This window comes from Castanea sativa, chromosome 5 (assembly GCF_040712315.1).
Source record: "Castanea sativa cultivar Marrone di Chiusa Pesio chromosome 5, ASM4071231v1".
In the NCBI taxonomy this organism is placed as follows: domain Eukaryota; kingdom Viridiplantae; phylum Streptophyta; class Magnoliopsida; order Fagales; family Fagaceae; genus Castanea; species Castanea sativa.
This window is the reverse complement of record NC_134017.1, coordinates 21,065,162-21,086,245: the sequence shown is the minus strand read 5'-3', so window position 1 is coordinate 21,086,245 and position 21,084 is coordinate 21,065,162. Positions and strand designations below refer to the sequence as shown.

General features: G+C 33.5%; 2 protein-coding genes and 1 pseudogene across 2 annotated transcripts; 2 read left to right on the top strand and 1 right to left on the bottom strand.

Moving 5' to 3' along the window:
• The first annotated feature begins 322 nt into the window (after positions 1-322).
• Positions 323-1,680, top strand: LOC142634904 (uncharacterized). The gene is made up of 2 exons (XM_075809147.1): positions 323-370; positions 751-1,680. The coding sequence occupies exons 1-2, from the start codon at positions 323-325 to the stop codon at positions 1,678-1,680; spliced, it is 978 nt and encodes a 325-aa protein (XP_075665262.1).
• Positions 1,681-7,788: 6,108 nt separating this feature from the next.
• On the top strand, positions 7,789-8,934 carry LOC142634902 (uncharacterized). Its single transcript, XM_075809146.1, has 2 exons — positions 7,789-8,332; positions 8,564-8,934. The coding sequence occupies exons 1-2, from the start codon at positions 7,789-7,791 to the stop codon at positions 8,932-8,934; spliced, it is 915 nt and encodes a 304-aa protein (XP_075665261.1).
• Positions 8,935-17,480: 8,546 nt separating this feature from the next.
• Positions 17,481-20,200, bottom strand: LOC142636844 (coatomer subunit beta'-1-like; annotated as a pseudogene).
• Between the last annotated feature and the right edge of the window lie 884 nt (positions 20,201-21,084).

The window sequence follows — 21,084 nt, the reverse complement described above, 5'->3', positions numbered from 1 at the left end:
ATCTAAACTTGAGGGTTGGAAGGGTAAATTATTATCACAAGCTGGCAAAGATATTCTTATAAAATCTGTGGCCCAAGCCATCGCAGTTTATGCTATGAACTATTTCCTCCTTCCTTTGGGGCTGTGTGATGACATGAATTCCATGATGGGGAAGTTTTGATGGGGGCAGAAAAATGAGGAAACTAAAATACATTGGCTGAGTTGGAAGCATATGTGCCTAGCAAAGAAGGATGGAGATTTGGGGTTTCAGGATCTTAAATGTTTCAACTTAGCTTTATTAGCTAAACAGTGCTGGTGGCTTCTCCACAATTAAGTATTACTCATGGGCGAGAACTTATCAAACAAGGGAGTCGATGGAGGGTTGGAAATGGTTCCTTGATCAATATCTAGGCTGACAAGTGGCTGCCATCTGAAGCTAATCAAAGAGTCCTCTCTCCTCGTACAATTTTACCACCTAAAGCAAGAGTTGCAGATCTCATGGAGTTTTCATCATTTCAGCCTAGATGGAAAACCATACTCATTGATACTATATTTTATCCTTTTGAAGCCTCACTCATAAAAGTCATTCATTTGAGTCCACGAAGACCCAAAGATTCTCTAGTTTGGATTAGGAACAGATTTGGTGCGTTTTCAGTCAGAAGTGCATACTTTTTACAACTTGAGATTGAAAGAAATTCCACAGGTAATGAAGCTTCTTCATCCAACCCAGCTTGCCTCCATTCTTTCTGGAATGGCATTTGATCTGCTCAGGTTCCTCCCAAGATCAAAACATTTATCTGGCGAGCATGTAATGACAGTTTACCAACTCGTACAAAGCTGTTTGACAGGAAGGTGCTGCATTCTTTTTCTTATGTGCTCTATAATGAGGAAGCTGAAACTTGTGATCATCTCTTCTTAGAGTGTTCATTTGCTCAAGCCGTTTGGCTGCAATCCCCTCTACTGAATGATTACAGGCTCTACTCGAAGATGAAATTCATTGATGCAATAAATGTTGCCCTTAAGAAATTATCTGCTTTTGTTTTTGATACACTATGCATAGCTTGCTGGATGATTTGGAAATGCAGGAATAGAGCTGTTTTTAATAATATTGCTCCTTATCATGAGCTATGGACTTGGGCAGATTTGTATAGACTTGAGTTTGTGGAAGTGCAGCAGAAAAACTTGCAAGAAAGCATCTTGAAGGCAGCAAGGTGGAGTCCCCCTCAATCTGATGGTATGTACAAACTCAATGTGGCTTTCTCTCAATCAAAAAAGTCTTCTTCAGTTGGGATTGGATTTATTATCCAGAATTATGTTGGAGAAGTTTTGGCTGCTGTTTGTGATAAAAGGGTGAAGGAGTTAAATCCATTGTGTACTGCTGCTTGTGTAGTGAGGAAAGCTTTATTTTTCTGTCAAAGTACCAGCTTTTCCCATGTGCAAGTGGAGTGTAATTTTGCAGAGTTGGCGGACTTGCTTAATTCTGACCGTATATGTTCTCTAGAGGTGGCGTGGATTTTGGAAGACATTGCTATTATTAAGGATAGTTTTAATTTTATTTCTTTTTCTAGTATTCCTTTACGATATAATCGTGCTGCACTAGCTTTAGCTAATGTTGCAAAAGAGAAAGAGGAGGTTATAGTTTGGTTAGAAGAATGCCCCTCTTTTCTCTTTCCCATTGTACAAAGTGATATACATCAATAAAGCCTACTATCGTTTTTGCTCAAAAAAAAAAAAAAAAAAAATCTCTTCAGAAAGTTATTGTTAACTAAAGTACTAAAAAATTGGTATTTATTTGAAAAATAAACTAACGAAAAGGATAAAGTTCAATTTTATTTATCCGTTAGATTTTTTACAATTATTTTGTGAAATTTTGAAATGGGTTTTAGTTTGCCCAATTTGTAAAATTTTTTGACCTCAAATTAGAGATCTAGGGCTCAATTAGTTCAAATAGTTTTAAAAGTTTGTGGTTAAATTGAAACCTTTTTTAATTTCATCCACATCAAATTGTGAAATTTATCCTCTTAATTTTTACTTTCCTCTCAGTTGTCCTGAAATTCACTCTTATCTTAGCGTTAAGATGCTTTTCAATAAGTGAATATAATCGTTGGCTGAAATAAGTGAGATACGGTTTTTCAGAAACAGAAAATGTGCCGAACAAAAATTGTGGTAACGTAAAATTGTGTTCTAAAAACTAATTTTAAACTCAGTTGTCCCGATACTTGTTTTCAAGAATGAAAACAAGAAATGAGAACTTGGAGAACCAAACACAGCCTAATCTCTACATCAACGTTAGCCCATCCTGCCATTCATGCTCCTTTCAAGCTTAAAACTATGGAAAGCGCTTGGTTAGTATAATCTAGAAAATCTATCATTTTCAACTTCATAGAGCTCATATCCATCTTCAATTATTTGGAAATTTTTATACTTTTTAATGTAATATTTATGACATAGAATTTGAGACCATATAGACTTTGAACAACACGTACGATATTTTAGCCGAAATAATGGCAATCCCGTAACGTCAAACTTGATGATCATGATATTATATGTCCATTTTTTTAGTTGAATACACAGATACTTATTTGATAAAGAAGTTTTAATCGATTCAAAGACTTTACAACACAATTCAATGCGAATCCAAATAACTCGCTCAAAATACATAATTAGGGTTTTTTGGGGGAAAAGGAGCGGAGGGTTGTTAAATGTTATGTAATACAAGGTGGAAAAGACAATACTTTTCTGGAAGAAAAAAAAAAGACACAATAATGACGAACATAATTAGGCTTTTTATTGATCTTTGAGCAAGAATCAGCATCACCTCCCACTTTTCTGCATATGAAATAAAAACATATGTTAGCTAGATTAATATCACAAAAATAATCTAAAAAACATAATGAATGTTTTGATGCTCTTGGAATGTTACGCCAAATATTTGTATTATTATTATTTTTTTGATAACATCTTGAGTCAAAGAAGACTCAACTATATTATGATTTTCCTCTATCCAAGTTATATAATCAAAAACATCCTTCACATACTGGGGCAAAAAATTAGAGCATATTAGTTTAATTCTTTAGTAGGTTTTAATACGTTTGTATAAATATAAGATTAGAATTCAAATTAAAATCTTTATATTTGGCTGAATTGTCATTTTCGTCCATAAAATTTATTCTTTTATCATTTTAGTTTTTAAAATTCATACTTAAAGTTTTCCTACTAAAATTGACCAAAACGGTATTAAGAAACTAAAATAACAATTTGCCAAAATTTAAAGAGTGTAATTAAAGTTTAACCTAAATGTAAATAAATTGGGTGAATCAATCTTCACTAAAGGGGGAAGACGCATTGGAGATTAGAGTATTCTGATTTTTTTATTTTTTTATTTTTCTTTTTGAGAAGAAGAGCATTTTGAAACTAAATGTGTTATTTGTATGTGTAGCATTTTTTTTTTTTTTTGATAAAAATGGTAAGATTGTGTAGCAATCTAAAAGTCTTAAGGATTACATACCATAGCTCAAGTTTGAGCACCGCGAAGATGCCCAGTCGAGTCAGGTAAATCCTTCGACCGTGGCGGTGCCTCACATTTTTTCAAACAATTGGAGACACACATTGGACTGGTTTTAGAAAACATACAGGTGAGCTCACATTTGAAAGTGCATAAGAAGCCAGCCTGCACTTCCGTCGCTGAAAGCAAAACCAGAACCATAAGCAATAGCCCAACCCTTCTAATAGCAGTTCCTTCCATGGCTAACTCCCTTTCTTCCTTTCTTGAAATTTGATGGTATTGGAATTTGAAGCAAACTCAGGGCTTGTTCTCACTAGCACTGGACGTTTGAAGTATATATAGTGTATTTTTTTTGTTCGTAAAAAGAAATCTTATTTATAGGAATCGCCTTATACAAGGTGTAAGGAGATATTATTTGGTTCAAATCTAGATTCCTTTACTATTATGAGGCAAAATGTGTAAGAAGAGATTATTAATTAGGTTCTTCCAATTCATGTGCAATGCCAATGTTACATAACAATAGCTATTTTTTGCAGATGTTAAGTTCTATATTTTAGATCCTAATTCTTAGGAGGAATATGATTAGATTAGACTGTTGAGTCTATACTTTATTTCACTCTAAAAAAAAAAGAGTCTATATTTTATTTTGTTCCTACTTTTAGCATTTGAAGGTTGTGAGCATTCACATCCGATTTTTACAAAAATTTTTATTTTATCATCTCAAAAGCTATTTTATCATTTATACCATACTATTTTACAATACACCCAATATTTCAACTTTTATTTTTCTATTCAACTCAAAAAATAATATATACTACCTAATAAAATAATATAATTCAAGCTTGTTACAATGCTACAGTATCATCTGACAGTGCTACAGTGCCATACCCAATAGAATATAATAAACATTATACAATTTTTGCTACAGTGCCATCCTACATTTAGGATGGCACTGTAACACAATTGCAATTTTGTTTTGCAATTACAACATCGGGTAATGTGGGTTTTTGGAGCTTTGTTGTACATATGGCATATGGGAGATCCAATGCTAATGCTCCTATTTTATAGATCTTAAACGATTGGAAGGAGTTATCTAAATAAGCAACATAATTCAATAAAGTCATCAACCTTCAAAATTAGAATACTATTATACTCATATGTTGTTAGAGGCTGGGATCCCCTTCACAAAGTAGTCAAATTATCAAATTTGGATGGATTGGTTCTGTTCCATCGAAGCACCCTTAAAATTTTATTACATAACATATTACACAGGTATCCAGCTTCACAATATATATTATTATCTACGGGTCAATTAGAAACTGATAAACAATAAAGGTCTACATATTGCCTCATATGCTGTTAGAGGTATAACTTTAAAAAGTTACATATTTTCTAAACTATTGAATTTAAATAATTCCAATGGTAAAAAAAACACTTATTAATCTAATATTTTGATTAGGATCTCATTTATTATTTTTTATTTATGACACATTCCATATATATCTCTAGACTCAAAATAATTTTTTTTCTCTCTCTCTTTCTTTCTCCTCCACCGCATGATATATAGAAAAGCACTAAATTGATCATGAATACTATAATGATCATCCTGAGTGTGGGTAGCACAGCACTGGTGCATATAGTGGTCATGGTGATCATGTGAATGAGTTTTTATTTTACTGTGTTGACAGCAAAGGAAAAAAAAAGATAGCGAAAACATTATAGTCCAACAATGCTTGGGATTTCTGTATATACATGTTCCGTATATACAAGTTTTACTACAAGTTTTATGTCAAAAGTCAAAACAAATTAAAAGAATTATAGTATATATATATATATATATAATTCAAAATAAACAATAATTTTTTTTTTAGTAATTTAATCTTATTGAAATCTAGGTAATAGAGTTTCACTAAAAATTTAATTAGTTTATTTAATAATATGTTGTGGAGGAGAAAGAGAAAGAGAGAGAAATAGAATGTCATAAATAAGGGACATTAAATGAGATCCTAATCAAAATATAAGCATTAATAAATGATTTTTTTTGACCGTATGATTTACTTAAATCCAATAGTTTAAAAAATGTGATAAATAAGGGACATTAATAGGATTTATTTATTGTCTTTTTTTTTTTTTTTTTTTTTGTTGAGAATCCAGGATTTATTTATTGTCATATAGGCTTCATGGTTCTGATTTCTTGATTAGGCAACAAACTTTATAATTTTTTTTTCCTTGTGTACATCTTGACCCGATTCTCATTGAATGAGAAAATAAATTTTACCATTTTTGTTTACATCAGCACTAGGTCTTAGTTTGGAAATATATTTTCCAATAATAAATAAGATCCTTGGTATAATTTGGATCGAAATAAAAACTTTTTAAAACAACAATTTGACTTTCACTATGGAAAATATTATTGTTAGAGTTACTCCCTTTTTGTAAAGTCCAATTATTTTATCATCATTCTAACCTTCATTTGGATGGAAAGTATTTTCACTATTAGTATTGTGGGGGGTAAAAATGCTTAAATAAACGTTTGAGTTTTGAGCCTGGTTAGTTGGTATAAGTCTGTTCAATCAGAGTCTTCTAAGCCCACAGGTCAGTTCGCACTATAATGGTCCAAGGAGTTGTCTGAGGAGAAGTATCTCCTCAGACAGTAAAGGCCATGGGACTTGCTAAAGGGCTTAGAGACTGGATTCTGGAAGGTCTGTTGGGTAAAGGCATGATCCAAGCACCCGTTAGAAGCAGGAACGAGTGAGAAATATCTGAGGAAAAAGCTGCTACCACCGCATTAAAGGCCCTACATCTACCTCCCTAACCGCATTAATGGAGAAATGACCTCTGAATAGTAGTATTCAGCCTTCTAGCTATTATTTGAAGACTTTAAGAAGGTGGTGGATGGGACAAGTATTTAGGAGAAAGGTCTGTGTTACACGTGGATGAAACATGGAAGAAGAATAAGGATATAAGAAGGCGAGAGAGGAAAGAAGAAGGGGCTCGTTTTTTGGAAACAAAAACTTGTAATCTTTTGCTTAGAAAAAGAAAGGCTATACAAATTGTCCTCGGCTTACGTCTGAGGAGGGTTTTTTGTCACATTCATCTGTTACTTACATTGACTGCGACGTTCTAGTCTGTTTATCAACTTTCCAATATCCCTAACCTAGGTTTCAAACCCATACTCTACAAATTTCATTGTATAAGGCTCTTTGAGCCTGAGCCCATCACTCGTTTTGGGTCCGGGTACAAATTGTGCACTTACAAGTATCATTTAGGAAATTATGCTACAATAAACCAAATTATGCTAAAAATTATATTTGGAAATATAGCAAGAAAAGATCATTACTATTTAAATAAAAGCAATACATAAAAAACAATAGTTGGCATTAAAACTTACGGAAAAGATTAAAAAAAAAAAAGAAAAAAAAAAGATTGGTTGGGTAGGGTTGGACCTGAGACCGACCCGAACCCGATGCACACCCGAATATTAGACCCGAACCTGACCCAAGCATTCATCCAACCCGCCCAAGACCCTTCGGGTCAGGTTGGCTAGGTCTATGTCTAGCCCTACCCACAAGCATAGAATGACCATCACACTAATGGTGAGCGGTGATACATTTTTCTTATTTTGTACTTTCCCTCAATTGTCCTAAAATAGATTCTTATCTTAGCATTAAGATACTTTTCAATAAGTGAATACCATCGTTCGTTGGAATTAGTGAGCTACGTTATTTGAGAAACAAAGAAGTGTGATCAAAACAAAAAAAATGTGGTAAAAAAAAATTGTATTTTATAAAACTTTGTCAAAATTTGGATGAATGTAAAAATAAGAACAAGAAGAAGAAGGCAGTGCAAGCAAGATGAAGGTAGATGCAAGCAAGAAGTGAAGAGGTAGTTCAGGCAGAGAGGCAGAGGAATGAAACAGAGCAGTTCAGGCGGAGAGGCAGAGGAATGAAACAGAGTAGTGTTGGAAGATTAGCTTGCTATACGACTGACCTGAGTTTTAATATACGACTTGTAGTTTAGTTTTAAGTTTATTAGAAGATGTATATAGGGACACATGTAATTCTGGGATTAGTTGAAATTGGGTGTTAGATTAGGATCCGTATAATGTGGGGTTAGTTGCAGATTAGTTATTTTGTTTTCTGGTGTTAGTTCTTGTATATATATACATATTGTACAAATCAGTTTTTGATTCAATATACGAAAATATAGAAATTCACCAATCAGTCTTTTCTCTCTAGCTTATCTTTTCTCCTCTCTAGCTTTCTGTTTTTCTTATATGGTATCAGAGCTTTGTGTTTCTGTCAATGGCTAACCAAGATCAGACTTCTCAAACTTCATCTTCTCCATCCACTGCTCATCGTGAGCTCTCTCCAATGGAGGATCCGAGGAGTCCATTCTTTTTGCACCATGGAGAGTCACCAGGTGCAATTCTTGTCACACAACCCTTGACAGAAGACAATTATCCTAAATGGGCTAGGGCTATGCGTATGGCATTAGATGCAAAGAGTAAGCTAGGGTTTGTGGATGGCACTATAACAGCTTCCATGGCCATTACACCTCTGGAAAAGATTGCTTGGTCAAAGAACAATTCCATGATTTCTTCATGGATATTGAATTCAGTCTCTTCTCACATCTCTGGAAGTGTGATTTACAGAAACACTGCAATGGAGGTTTGGAATTCATTAAAGAATCGTTTCTTGCAAGTAAATGGTCCACGGATTTCACAACTCCAGAAGCAAATTTCAACAATCATGCAAGGAGATGCAACAGTGACTTCTTTCTTCACTGATCTTCAAGCTTCTTGGGATCAATTGCTTAATCTCAGGCCTTTACCGTGCTGTTCTTATGGTAAGTGTGTCTGTGGTGTGAATGATAAGATCACATTGTTTCATCATCAAGACTCTTTAATGCAGTTCCTTAATGGCTTGAATGAAGTCTATTCACAAGTTCGAACACAGATTTTGATGATGGAACCAAGTCCCTCAATTGACAAGGCTTTCTCTTTGGTAATACAAGAGTAAAGACAAAGAGCTTTAGGCTTCAATGGAGGGCCTTCAGTTGATGCAACTGCTCTTGCAGTTAAGACTCAAGGATTTAATCAAGGTGGGAAGAATACAAAAGGAAAGGGTAGACCTATCTGCAGTCATTGTGGCAAGGCTGGTCATTTCATGGAAAAATGCTACAAGTTAATTGGTTTTCCACCAGGATATAAGCAAAAAGGCAAGGTGTCCATGGCCAATCAAGTGAGTCTTAATGGTGATTCTAGTCAATCTGAGGTTGCATCACAGCCAAGTTCTTTTCCTTTCACATCACGAACAATGCCGCCAGTTGCTATCTTTGTTGAGCTCTCATGCATCTTCTTCGGCCACCCACGATGCCATTCACTCAGCAAATTCAGCACTATCAGTATTTCTTGTGCCTCTTTCCAGATTCAACTTGTCTTAGTTTGAAGAATTCAATTTTTACCGAAAATCCTTCAAACAAAACGACTTACAATGAAGAAACTTGGGTTCTTGATACAAAGAGCCACCGACCACATTATTCATTCCATTTCTTTGTTTACTAAGATCACTAATTCAATATCTTCTTTTGTGCATTTACCTAATGGTGAAAAAGTTCTAGCCACACACATAGGCACATGATCAGTCACTTCATCCTTAATTCTTGAGGGTGTCATTTGTGTTCCAAAACTTTTCTTTCAATCTAATCTCAGTAAGCAAATTAACCAAGTCTTTATCATGTTGTTTGGTTTTCCTTTCAAACTATTGCTTCATACAGGACCTTACTTGCTGGAAAATGATTGTAATGGGTAAGCTTCATAGTAATTTGTACCTGCTGCAAGATTCAGTCAATTGCAAATCCATTTCAGAAGCTTCTACTATCCTAGAGTCAGTTTTGAAGTCTTTTGTCAATTCTGTCTCCCATGTTCCTATTGTAACTCAGCCTTACTTGTGGCATCTTAGATTAGGACATGCTTCTGATGATAAACTTCAACATTGTGTATTTGATATGTCCTCTTTTCATTCAAATAAAGATTGTATTGTTTGTCCAATTGCAAAACACAAACGTTTACCTTTTCCCAACTCTAATCATTCATCTGATCATGCTTTTGATATGATCCACTGTGATGTATGGGGACCTTTTGCCACAGCAACTCATGATGGTTTTAAATATTTTCTCACTATTGTAGATGATGCTACAAGATCTACACGGGTTTACCTAATGAAATCCAAATCAGAAACTAGGCCTTTGCTGATCTCATTTTATAAAATGATACATACTCAATTTCACACTAATATCAAAGTGTTTAGAACTGACAATGCTCAAGAGTTTTTCCTCAAAGATTTTTATGCTCAACATGGGATTGTTCATCAACATTCCTGTGTTGCTACTCCACAACAAAATTTAGTTGTGGAAAGAAAGCATCAACATATCTTAAACATTGCTAGAGCATTGAAGTTTCAGTCTAATATACCACTTTGTTATTGGGGAGATTGTGTTTTGACAGTAGTTTACATCATAAATAGGCTTCCTATTGTTGTTTTGGATCATAAAACCCCTTTTGAGAAGCTTTATGACAAGGTTCCTTCCTATCATCACTTAAGAGTTTTTGGTTGCCTTTGTTTTGCTTCCACATTGGCTCACAATAGGTCTAAGTTCTCACCTAGGTCAATTCCTTGTGTGTTTCTTGGTTACCCCTTTGGTGTTAAGGGTTACAAGTTGTTAAACTTGATCACAAAGAAAATTTTCAATTCAAGGGATGTTTCTTTCCATGAAACTGTTTTCCCTTTCATTTCTTCAATAAGTTCACCACATACTTCCATTTCACTTCCTCATATCTGTCCTAATGTGGCTATTCCACATGATACCATGTTTTTAGAACCTCTCACATCTTCTTTAGATGTTCCTTATTCTAATTCTGGTCCTATTCAAGCATCTAATCCAAATTTAGATATTGGTATATCAGATTCTATCATATCAGAACCCTCCATACCTACTTCTAGTTCTTCTATTCCTATTTCACCAGATTCTACAAAGACTCGGTCTTTTATCTCCTTCTCAAGGACCAAATTTAGTTCAACTCCGCCACTCGTCCTTCCTTAAGAAGGTCATCCGAGTGCATTAAACCACCTTCCTATTTGGAAGACTACCAATGCGGCAACATCATATCTCCCGATCTTACACAGCCCAATTCACACAAAGAAGTCGTACTTCCTTAGTCTCTACTAGATATCCTCTTTCAGATTACATTGACACTTCACAACTCTCTCCTTCATATGCCAATTTTTGTGCTGTCATTACCTCTATTCCTGAACCAAGATTCTATCATGAGGCTGTTAAGGATCCAAAATGGAAAGAAGCCATGAATGCTGAAATAGATGCTTTGGTTTCAAACAATACCTGGTCTCTTACTCCATTGCCTTCCAATAAAAAGGCAATTGGATGTAAATGGGTTTATAGGGTCAAATACAAGGTTGATGGCTCTGTGGAGAGATATAAGGCTCGCCTAGTTGCTAAGGGTTTCACTCAACAAGAGGGGCTGGATTTCGCTGATACTTTTTCTCCAGTGGCAAAGTTAACTACTGTCAAGACACTTCTAGCCATATCTACTGTGAAAGGTTGGCATTTGGCGCAATTGGATGTAAACAATGCATTTTTAAATGGTGATCTTCATGAGGAGGTGTACATGCAACTCCCTCAAGGATTTCACAGCAAAAGGGGGGATGTTGTTTGCAAATTGAACAAGTCTTTATATGGGCTTAAACAGGCTTCAAGGTAGTGGAATGCAAAGTTTTGTGCTGTCATTAAGCATCATGGTTTCAAAAACAGTCCAAAGCTGACTACTCTTTATTTACAAAGAAGTTCAATGATTCATTCATAGCTTTGGTGGTTTATGTTGATGATATCCTCATTGCTAGCAACGATGTTCAAGCAGTTGAGGAGCTTAAGACTTCTTTAGACCAGCATTTCAAACTTAAGGATCTTGGTGGTTTAAAGTACTTTCTTGGATTTGAGATAGCTAGATCAGACAAGGGTATCACTTTATGTCAACGAAAGTATGCTTTGGAGGTATTAAAGGATGCTAGAATGTCTGCTTGTAAGCCTAGCAAGGTGCCAATGGAGCAAAATTTGAAGTTAAGCAAGTTTCAAGGAAAATTGCTGGCTGATCTTGGAGTGTATAGAAGGTTAGTGGGCAAATTGCTTTATCTAACTATTACTAGACCAGATATTGCATATCCTGTTCACAAATTAAGTCAATTCATGTCAAAACCTAGGAAGCCTCACCTAGATGCTGCATATAAAGTGCTGCAATACATCAAGAGTTGTCCCGGTCAAGGTATTTTTCTCGGCCCACATCGATTTCCATTTAAAGGCCTACACGTATGCTAATTGGGCCTTTTGCATTGATACAAGGAGGTCAACCACAGATATTGCATCTTTTTGGGTGATTCTCTCATATCATGGAAGTCCAAGAAATGTCCATAGTGTCTCGATCTTCTTGAGGAGAATATAGAGCAATGGCTGTTACCGTATGTGAAATGACTTGGCTGTTGGCATTATTGAAGGATTTAGAGATTTTTCATCCTCAACCAGCTCTATTGTTTTGTGACAATCAAGCCGCCATTTACATTGGAGAAAATCTAGTGTTTCACGAAAGGACTAAGCATATAGAGGTGGACTGCCATGTGGTAAGAGATAAGGTGCAAGATAATGTTGTTAGGCTGCTCTTTACTCCTACACATTCTCAGTTAGCTGATTTACTTACAAAAGCTCTCAGCAGTCAACAATTAAGACACTTATTAGGCAAGATGAGTGTGGTGAATATACATGGTTTAGCCTCTCATCTTGAGGGGGAATGTCAAAATTTGGATGAATGTAAAAATAAGAACAAGAAGAAGAAGGCAGATGCAAGCAAGAAGTGAAGAGGTAGTTCAGGCAGAGAGGCAGAGGAATGAAACAGAGCCTGTGCAGAGAGTGCGGAGGAATGAACAGAGTAGTGTTGGAAGATTAGCTTGCTATACGACTGACCTAAGTTTTAATATACGACTTGTAGTTTAGTTTTAAGTTTATTAGAAGATGTATATAGGGACACATGTAATTCTGGGATTAGTTGAAATTGGGTGTTAGATTAGGATCTGTATAATGTGGGGTTAGTTGCAGATTAGTTATTTTGTTTTCTGGTGTTAGTTCTTGTATATATATACATAGTGTACAAATCAGTTTTTGATTCAATATACGAAAATATAGAAATTCACCAATCAGTCTTTTCTCTCTAGCTTATCTTTTCTCCTCTCTAGCTTTCTGTTTTTCTTATAAACTTGTTTCAGATTCAGTTTTCCCAATACCTATTTTCAGGAATGGAAAAAAAAAAAAAAATGCAAACGTGGAGAACCAAACACAGCCTAATCTCTTCATCTACGTTAGCCCATTTAGCCATGCATGCACACTCCTTTCAAGCTTAAATCTCTAGAAAAGGCTTAGTCAGTACGTACAATCTAGTAAAATGTCTCAGAATATATGACTTAGTAGCAATATTGACGATCTCTTAACTATTACTGTAGGATCGTCTTCTTTAACCTTAAAAACCATTTTATTTCTGCATGTCATTCTTTCTTAAATTCATTGGACGATGGCGTTTTTGCATGCACAACTAGGCAACTAGCATAAGCTTTTTGTTTCTGATACGCATTTGTTGGTAATAGATTCTTATCATTTTCAGCTTCAAATACTCATATCCATGTCCAAATATTTGGAAAATTTAATTTTTTTTAAAGTAATATCTTAGGGTTAGGAACCATATAGATTTGAATACCACGATATTTTAGCAGAAATAAATACAATTCCCTAACTTTAAAACTTGATTGTGGCATATTAGACATTATATATTTCCATTTTTTTAGTTGAATACTCCGATGCTTATTTGATAAAAATGTTTTATTCAATTCTAAGATTTTACAATACAGTTTAAAGGGTACATGACATAATCCAAATAACTCACTCAAAGTACATTCATCACAAACAAATTTTATTGGAATGGGAGCGGAGGGTTATTAAGTAATTCACGGTAGAAAAGATACAATACTTTTCTGGGAAGGAAAAAAAAAAAACACAATAATGACGAACATTAATAATTTGACTTTCTGTAGATCTTTGACCAAAATCAGCGAAGTCTCTCCCACTTTTTCTGCATATGAAATAGAAACATATGTTAGATTAATATCACGAAAATAAACTAAAAAACATAACGAATGTTTCAATGCATTTGATTAGGTTTTAATAATTAAGTATAAATATAAATATTAGAATTCAATTTAAAATCTTTATATTTGTCTGAATAGTCATTTTCATCCATAAAATTTATTCTTTTGTCATTTTAGCCCTTAATATTCACGTTCATTCTTGAAGTTTTCTTACTAAATTTGACAAATAAGGTAAATTTTAGAAACTAAAATAACAATTTATCCAAATTTAAAGAGTGTAAATTAACTAAGTTTAACTTAAATATAAATAAATTGGGTGAATTAATGTTCTTTTTAAGGGGGAAAATGAACTGGAGATTAGAGCATTTTGAATGCTAGATGTGGAATATGTATGTGTAGCAATTTAAAAGTATTAACGATTACATACCAGAGCTCAAGTTTGAATGCCACGAAGACGCACAGTCGAGTTATGTAAATCCTTTGTCCGTGGCGGTTTCTCACATTTTTTCAAACAATTGGCAACACAAACTGACCTAAGTTTTCTAGCTAAAAGACACTTAAACTCACATTTAAAATCGCAAAAAAAGTCGGCTTGCACTTCCATCGCTGAAAGCAAAACGAGAACCATAAGCATTAGCCCAACCCTTTTCAAAGCAGTTCCTTCCATGACTAACACCCTTTCTCCTTTCTTGAAATTTGATGTTACAAAAATTTGAAGCAAACTCAAGCCTTGACCTCACTAGCGCTGGACGTTTGAAGTATATATAGCGCCTTATTTTGTTCATAAAAGGAAATGTTATTTATAGGAAATGCCTTGTAGTAGGCGTGAGGAGATATTATTTGGTTCAATTCTAGATTCCTGTACTATATATGCAGTACAAGCTGTAAAAAAGGAATTATTAGCTTCCCAATTCATGTACGATATGATGTTATGTAAAAGTTGCTATTTTGAAGATGTAAAGTTCTATATTTTGAGTCCTAATTTTTAGAAGGAAGATGATATTAAACATTTCTTTACTAAAATGAACTATCTAAAATATTTTCACAATATTTTTAGAATAAATCCTAAGTGATGAATTATTATTGTTCTAATTTGAATTCCAAAACACTTAAATTACAATTTTTTTTCCACCTATAACAACCAAAAATAACTTTTTTTTTTGTTGAGAAACAACCAAAAATAACTTACTACTTAGAATTTGTTGTAAAAGTACAAAAATTTTGAGGACGTAATACTTCTCTTGATAATTTAGTTTAAAAAACAGAACACTCATATGTTGTTAGAGGTTAGACTTTATCAAAGTTGTCTATTTTATCAAATTAAATAATATACCACGCGGTGCAATGTATACTTTGCAAATTTTTTAAAATAATTTTGTCTTTTTAGAGTTATTTATAATACTCATTTTGTTGTATAATATTCATGCTTTTTCAAAATATTTCTAAATTCTTTGCAAATCATTCTTCTTAATTTTCATATTTATATTAAAAAAAATTGTCGAAGAATTGGTTTCTGAATATTATGTAGAATTGTTGTACTAATCTAGATTTCTAAGGTTATACTTCGTCAAGTTTTTTGACATTTCTAGGAGACTAAAATATTATAATATTTCTATACTTTATTTTTTAAACTAATAAAATGATTTTGAAATCTATAAATCAAAATGCAAAGCAGAAAATACTTTCATATTCTAAAATTACAATTCCTCAACTACTCCATTTTCATTACCAAATACTGAGCCTCAAATCTCAAACACCCATTTCATTATCTTAACAAGAAAATCACTTGCAAGCACCTGCAAATAGATCGAATGTGATAAAACAAAGAAAAATTAGCTAAAAACACTTCTATTTATCAAGATTTAATTGCCTTTAGCTAGACTTCCACGTCCAAAAAAGAAAAAAAACATGAATAACAAACTAAAATCATAATTTTCTTTTGGTTTTATCGTCGTGGCTCGTATTGAAGGTTTCTTTCTATCTCTTTAGTTCTAAAACAAAATACATTTATGGCTTTCCCACACCAAAATTCCAAAAACCTAAAGTCAATCAAAACTTTTACAAAACCCATAACATCTAACCTGAAAATCAAAACCATAAGTCATCGTCATTGAATAAAAATGCAAGCGCTTTCTTCCTTGGTTATAGCCAACTCATACCAGTAAAGATCAAGTGGGATGACAATGTTGGAGTTAGCTAGATGCCATAAAAGGTAAATGAAATCTTTCTTGTTTTGGTATATTTGAGATGAGATGACATGAAAGGTCATAGGCAAGTATATGTAAATGAGTAAAAGTGCAAAATGTGAAAAGAGTGAATAAAAATAGAAAGAGGTTTTGTGTAAAGAGGTTTTGTGTGTGTGTGTGTGTGAGAGAGAGAGAGAGAGTGAGAGAGAGAGAGAGAGAGGGATAGTTTTGTTGGAACAACTATTTACATGAAACAAATAGTCCTTATTTTTTAATTGAAAAAGTTTTGAAACGTTGAATCAAGGAAACAAAGAGTTTTACAAAGAATTTTTAATCTTTAATTAGATAAATCTTGAAATATTTAACCAAAGAAGCAAAAAGCCCCTATTTTTTTTTATTTTTTTATTATCTTTGATGTGACTTAAGAGTATTTTAATTTTCTTTTTAAAGAATCCACTACATGGTAGAACCTAATATTCTTCTACACGATGTTTATACTTATTTATTTATATTTATATTGATTGATTGATTTGGAGGCATTGGTTCCGTTGTCTCCAAACATCCATAAAAAAATAAAAAATAAAAGTTTGTACGTAATATACAATGTCCACCTTCACAACAAATATAAATTTTTGCTTAAAAGTCAAAGTAGAAACTAACAAATAAATAAATAAATAATAAAAAGTTAATTAAAATGATTTTACCACCAAGTATGTTCCAATGCAGACTGACACATAAATATTTTGCTCAAGGCCAGATACAATATTGTCAACTCAATCTCTTTCCAAGTCTCTTTACATGTGAATAGAAAGGCCATGCACTTCTCATAGCCAACGTTAAGATCAAGTGGGACAATAATGTTGGAGTTAAGGTATTCGCCAAAGAAGCACATTTTGTTCTTTTTCTCTTTTTCTCTTTAATAAAAAAATTATATAATAACCGAAAATAGGAGATTTGAATCCTGAATGTCATGAGCATGCTGGGAGGTGTTAATCAACCAATTGCAATTAGTGTATGCAGTTTACCTCTTTTAATGGAGGTTTTGAATACGCCGCAAAAAATAAAACAAAATAAAAACTTAGCTTTTTTGTAGTGATTCTACACTTGCATTTTATTTTTCTAAGAACAAGCTCGCTAGTTGATTAAATGTGTCATATGACACTTTTTGTCGCGTTTGTTTGCGTGTGTAGGTGGAAAATAAATGGAAAGATAATGCTTCTGAATTAAAGTGAAGAGCAAATTCATGTAATTTGAGCAGTTTTTCCTGGAAAATTTCTGATAGTAGCATTGCTCATAAGGTTCCTATCATGTTTCCACTAACAAGTATCAGCTTATAATGTGACTATTTTTTTCAATTGCAGATGTTAGGACTTATTTAAGTAAAGGAAAATATTTATTTGAATGAATTTATTAATTTCGCCATCTGTACTATTGACTATTCCTCTGAGGACATAGTTAGATATATACTTGCCATGCATTGAAGTTTATTTACTGGAGATTACATAGTGATGATAATAATACTAGAACATACATGACACTAGAAGTCTAGAAGAGATCCTTTCTGGCTGTCCTTTCAGAACATACAATCATAATAGAATTAATGCTAATTGTAATTCTTCCTTCTAGTCTTCCTCTTCATCTCGAAGATACACAGACTTATTCATACAGAACACCCCATATAATACTTGTAGAAGCAGCAGTAAATGAATTTATTCCTCCCAACCCTTCCTCCTCAACTTGTAGGTGCAGAAAACCTCAAGTACTGTTCATATTGACCATAATTGTTCCGTTGTCACAACCAAAAACAACCCTGTAGGGAGTGGGGATATCAGTAAGGAATAAAAGGAATATGGTATTATTGAATATTAGAAATGGCATGCAAAAAAACAGTTTTCCTTACGCTTACATACAAAAGTCAATGTCAAAAAGAAAATTTAGAAATCCTTTGTTCCTTCTCATGTTTCGAGAAAATAAATAAATCTCCATATGCTATAGGCACAAAATTGATTGATAATACAATGACACATTCCCATATTTACATTGTCTAAATTAATAGTGATTCAAACATCTCCTGCAATGCAGAGTGCGCGTGCACACAAAATAAAGGAAGAAAAATCAAGAATCTTACTGGTTTGATCCTTTCTTGTATCCAACTGCCCAAACTCTTCCAAGACCATAGTTTAATGTGTTCTCAAGCCTGCAAGTTAATGAGATTTACATCAAAACCTTGAAACCAAAACATAGCAGAATTAACCAAAGTCTTACTAAAGTTTTAAATAAAATTCAATGAAAGAGCCAAATATGCAACAACTACCATGGCTCTAGTATAGATAAAAGGCCAGTACGTAAGTCTTATTTGGAAGCAATATAAGGAGCAAGAATTGGATGGACAAATCACTCAGTTACTGAACTTAGAATGTGAGAAATTTTAATCTTTCAAATGTTACCTATAGGTTGTTGCATGCCATATGCGAATAGTCCCATCCTCAGATCCAGTAATAATTATGGGAAGCTCCGGATGAGCACATACTGAGGTAACATTGTGGCTGTGGCCCTCTAGTGTTTGCAGACAACTTTTGCTTTGAGAGTCCCACACCTGTTCATTTAAAATTTTTCAATGGATGGATTAAAATTGTTTCCCACACAGGTACAAGCATATGAAATTAAACTTTCTGCAAACTTTTTTTTTTTTTTTCAAAGCAATAGGTTGCAAACCTTAGCGGAAAAATCATCAGAACCACTCAATAATTTTGGTTCATCACTGTCTGTGAAGTACTCAACGCAGTTCACACCTTTCGAATGGCCATCTAATGTAAAATTTGGAGCAGGGGAGGAAATATTCCATATCTACAAGATGAGCCATTACCATATCAGACTGTCACACAAGTAATGAAACAACAAAATGCAGTTAACAAGGTAGTGATCAATGAACCTTATATACCTTTATGGTACCATCAAGTGATGCACTTGCAAAAGTAAGGCTATCTTTTGGGTTCAATGCAACCTGCATCACATAATGTGAATGTCCCTCAAATCTTTGAGCACATATCCAATCCTTCTCCCAATCCCAAAGCTTTATAACCATGTCATCAGACGCTGTCAGCACATATGGAAGGGTAGGATGGACAGCCACACACCGAATGTAGTCTTTATGTGCCTCGAACTCTTTAATCTTTTCTAGTGTGTTATAATTTTAGACACGAATAAATGTGTCGTCTGCTGCAACAACTATCCAGTTTTCGCGTGCTATGAACTTTGCTGACCTGACTGCAATCACATAAATGGATGTTTAGAGCCCAAAAAGACTACTTCTGAAGAACAGAAGAATGCAAGAAAGATATAGTTTGTGGCATCATCAATTGGAGATGGCAAATATCTGTAGTGTTAAATATGTCCTTTACCTGGTGATTCTGTGACCTTGAAAGACTTCTCCACAGTCTGGAATTGTATAAACAAGTTAGAACCAAATGCTTGGAGAGTAAAACAGATTACTAATTCAAGAAGTTTCAAAGAACTTATAAATTCAATAAATTTCTGAATACCCACTAGAACTCCTCATATTTATTTAATACTGATAAATTTTTTTTTTTTGGGGGGGGGTTGGTGAGGATCAATTTTCAAGGTCTCTAACATAATATTGCCTTACCTGTGACTGATAGTTCCAAATACATATAGTTCCTGAATGCAAACTTGCTAGAATCCTGCATCAGAAATCATTATGCAATATACATTAGTTACATTATCCTTATAATGACTAGCTACCATATATTTTCATGTACATGAAAATGATATTATAAAGTTTTGAGATTTAGACCATATAATCATATTTTAATTTGCACTGAAAAGATATGTGACTACCATGGCTCAGTTGGATGTAGATCAACAGATTTTACTCGTTCTGAATTCTGAACATATTCTTTCTGATACAGAAATCAATCCACGGTTAGTTAAACAGTTTGAAATTACTAAATCAACAAGGAATTTATCTACTTGTAAACTTAAGTATGATAAGTAAATCATTACAATACCTCAATTTTCAGTGAAAGAGATTGATGTGCCTGTATACCACAATCACAAACTTGTCAGTCTAACACTAAAATTAGATTCTCAAATAAACTTAAAAAGTAAACAAATGTTAGAACTGTGCCCCATTCGTTATAGGCAGCTTCCCAAGAGATCTTTTTTTTTTTTTTTTAAATTGTTACAATATGCTGCTTACCATGCCGCTCGAACTTTTTCACCCTAGACCCTTAAACACTTTGTGTATTAAGATATGTCAATTAAGTTACAAAACTCTTGACTCCAAGAGATTCATATATATCCCAAAAGAAGGCTATGGTAGAACATATTTGGACCATGCATATAATAAAATTTTAATTTGCACTGAAAAAAATAACTCACCATTATTTTTCAAGTTGATACCAGGGAAGGCAATGATAGAAAATATTTGCTTGTAAAATACTGGATAGAATTTGAGTAAGAATATGGAGAAGCATATCTCTATATTTATAATTGACATTTTCATGCATTGTTCAAGTCTCAGTTTACCAAATTTCCATTTCCTATATTTATCTTATGTTGTCATCCTATGTGTTCCAAACCGTTGATTATTCTTACATTGTTAGAATGGACGGCAGAGATTTGAGTTTCACAAGAGTCTTCCCTATGTTGTCATTCAATGCACTCTACCCGTTGATTATTCTAACGCGTCAGGATGAACGGCAGAGATTGATTTTGGACACCTTTTGTTCTTTGACCATTCTACTTGGGACGATACTTATTCTACAAATTAAGTCAGACAAACGTGTAAAATACTATTACTACTTGATTAATAGACATATTTGTCTGACTATGGACAATTCAATATAATTTGCTGTCGATGATTTCGAATATGTAGCAAGATTTTGTTTTTACTAACCAAGTTCTGTCAATTTGTTTTTAAAAAATAATATATTCACAACAAATCATAAGTGGCAGATTGTTACTGGCTGTTATTATTGGAGCAAAAAAGTAATCTTAATGTTAGGTTCAAATTTAAACCAGTAACAACTAACTACCGATTTGTTATGAAAATATTCTAAAAATACTATGAACATAGAACCTCTCATTTTTTTTAAAGAAAGTTTCACGAAAGAACTTTTTGATATTGTGAGTGTATTTTCTCATATTGTCATTAAGATAACGTATCAATATTATATCTATATTTTTTAAG

Bases quoted from the DNA above. Each gene is read 5' to 3' on its own strand.
- LOC142634904 (XM_075809147.1), top strand. From the start codon at position 323: ATGGGCGAGAACTTATCAAACAAGGGAGTCGATGGAGGGTTGGAAATG. The intron at 371-750 runs GTTCCTTGATCA...TGATCTGCTCAG, and splicing joins TCGATGGAGGGTTGGAAATG to GTTCCTCCCAAGATCAAAAC.
- LOC142634902 (XM_075809146.1), top strand. From the start codon at position 7,789: ATGGCTAACCAAGATCAGACTTCTCAAACTTCATCTTCTCCATCCACT. The intron at 8,333-8,563 runs GTAAGTGTGTCT...CTGCTCTTGCAG, and splicing joins TTTACCGTGCTGTTCTTATG to TTAAGACTCAAGGATTTAAT.